The 2,818-nt window shown below is 45.6% G+C and overlaps 1 protein-coding gene across 1 annotated transcript; it reads left to right on the top strand.

Moving 5' to 3' along the window:
- The first annotated feature begins 1,494 nt into the window (after positions 1 to 1,494).
- LOC126006986 (olfactory receptor 4D2-like) lies at positions 1,495 to 2,427 on the top strand. Its single transcript, XM_049772522.1, is given in 1 exon segment — positions 1,495 to 2,427. A coding segment is annotated over 1 exon segment (933 nt).
- Positions 2,428 to 2,818: the final 391 nt, after the last annotated feature.

Below are 2,818 nucleotides of genomic sequence, written 5' to 3'. Positions count from 1 at the left end.
TTCTTCTTTTATTTAATTTCCTTTCCTTCAACATTTTCTTTTCTACTCAATGATTTAAAGTAATTTTCTAAAACTGTTGTCCTTTAGAAGGACTCCAAGTCAGCTTAAACAATACATTTCTCATTCTTTTTGTTTTGTTTTGGGTCACACCTGGCAGAGCTCAGGGTTACTCCTGACTCTGCACTCAGAAAATGCTCCTGGAAGGCTCAGGGGACCATATGGGATGCTGGGAATCGAACAGGGGTCTGTTAGGTGTTGGCCGTTGTTGCAAGTCAGCCCCTGAAGAGGTTGACTGATGGAAGGATGGAGGATGAGGTCTTTCCCCTTCAGCTCGGAGCACGCGTCTGCCACCCTGTCTAGCCGACGGTTCTGAGGTGAAACGGTGGGTAAACAGCTCGCAGACAGTCAGGCTTGTGGAACTATTAGCTTTATTCGGTGGACAAGACTGAAGTCCAAAGCCTCAGCATCAGTTCCTGCCAAAAGCCTCTCGCCTTCCACAGACCCTTGTTTTTATCCCCCAGAATCAGGTACCACCCAATGGTGGGATCAGATACCACCCAATGGTGGAAGCAGAATCAGGTACCACCCTAGGGTGGGGGCAGAATGCCAGGTCACACCCTAGGGTAGGGCATAATCACCGATCAGGTTAGGGTCAGTAACATAATAATCCCCTAAAATCTTTACATACACAACAGGCCGTGTGCAAAGCAAATGCCCTACAACTGTGCTCTCGTTCAGGCCTCCATTTCCTTATCTAATGAAATTCCCTTACTCCACTCTCTTTAGTCTCCACATGTGAGCCTCACCTATAAGTCACCAACTTCAGTGGGGGAGGGAGGAGATACTCAATGTTCTAGGAATCAAGCTGGGTCCAGAGGCTCCTCAGCGTAGACCCACACACCCTATTCATCTGCCCAGCAAATAATAGCATTTAGCATTGACTATGTGCATTGATGGGCACTGCCAAGTACAAATGATCAGATCCAGATGTGTGCCTCTAGAAATACACACTTGATTGAAAAAACATAGGCACATTAATGAAAAAACATAAGTACATTAATATTATGATGCATTTGCTTTTAATGAAAAGTGAAAGGGAAATGTATTAGACAGGAAGAGAGTATCTTTCAATGAGGAGACAACATGGAAAGTGATTCCAGGCACTGTTGTAGGAACTATTTATGCCATCAAGTAATGTGATAAGCTTATGGGGACATCCCAGGGATCTCCCCATTAGCACATTGCACATTGCAAAGCTGCTTGTACATAACACTGGATAACTTTTCAGTTTCCCTTAAGCATTCGTTTTGACTCCAGTGGGGAAAATGTCCAGAGAGGAGATTTAATCAGTAGCTGGTAATATGAGGAATATCATCAGATTCAGATAGTCTTATACCTTATGGTTCTGAGGTCCAAAGCACTAATAGGACACTTTGATGACTTCCTGAATCTGTGTCTATGGATAATTTTCTATAGGTGTATGGAGAAGACACCATGGACCAAGGGAACTTCACATGGATTTCAGAATTCATTTTCTTGGGACTCTCACAGACTCCAGAACTGCAGCTTTTTCTGTTTCTGGTGTTCCTGTTTGTCTACACTACCACTGTGGTGGGGAACTTCCTTATTATGATCACAGTGTCCTCAGACTCCCGACTCCACACACCCATGTACTTCCTGCTTTGAAATCTGGCTGTCATAGACCTCTGTTTCTCCTCTGTCACTGCACCAAAGATGCTGGTAGACTTCCTCTCTGAGAGGAAGACCATCTCCTACCAGGGCTGCATGACCAGGATCTTTTTCTTCCACTTTCTTGGGGGTGCCATGGTCTTCTTCCTTTCAATGATGGCCTATGACCGGCTGGTGGCCATTTCTCGACCTCTGCACTATGTCACCATCATGAACACGCAGCTCTGTGTGAGGCTGGTGCTTGCTGGGTGGGTGGGAGGTTTTGTTCATTCTATTGCCCAATTAGCTCTGATGCTCCTGTTGCCTTTCTGTGGCCCCAACATCCTGGATAACTTCTACTGTGATGTGCCTCAAGTGCTGAGGCTTGCCTGCACAGACACAACTGTCATTGAGTTCCTCATAATTTCCAACAGTGGAATGCTGGTCTTCAGCTGGTTCATTCTTTTTTTGATCTCCTACTCAGTTATCCTGGTGGTGCTAAGGTCCCACTCAGAGCAGACAAGGAAGAAGGCAGCATCCACCTGTACTTCCCATATCATCGTGGTGTCAATGGTCTTTATTCTGAGTATTTACCTCTATGCTCAGCGCTTTACCTACTTCTCAATTGATAAGGCTGTGTCAATCAGTCAAACACTCATGACCCCCATGCTCAATCCTATGATCTACACCCTGGAACCAGGAGATGCAGCAGCAGTGAAGAGGTTAGGGAGGCACTGCCTGGTTTCTACAAGGGAGTGACAAGTATGGTCACTTCTCCTTGGCTTTTTCTTTTTCTTCTTTTCTTTTCTATTTGGAGGATGGAGAGAAAGCCTTGTACTAGTCTCCTTCTGATGTGATTCTGCTGTGATTCTCTTTGTGGAAGCAAGTGGATTTCAAAACTAGTGATTTTTAAATATTCCTAGTAGGAAGAAAGTCTTCTTTTTTTTTTTTTTTTTTTTTTTTTTTTTTTGTTTTTTGGGCCACACCCGGTGACGCTCAGGGGTTACTCCTTGGCTATGCGCTCAGAAGTCGCTCCTGGCTTGGGGGACCATATGGGACGCCGGGGGATCGAACTGCGGTCCGTCTCCTAGGCTAGCGCAGGTAAGGCAGGCACCTTACCTCGAGCGCCACCGCCCGGCCCAAAAATTTT

This window comes from Suncus etruscus, chromosome 1, assembly GCF_024139225.1.
Source record: "Suncus etruscus isolate mSunEtr1 chromosome 1, mSunEtr1.pri.cur, whole genome shotgun sequence".
Taxonomy (NCBI): Eukaryota; Metazoa; Chordata; class Mammalia; order Eulipotyphla; family Soricidae; genus Suncus; species Suncus etruscus.
The sequence above is the reverse complement of the archived record's forward strand: the minus strand, read 5'-3'. Positions and strand labels throughout refer to the sequence as shown.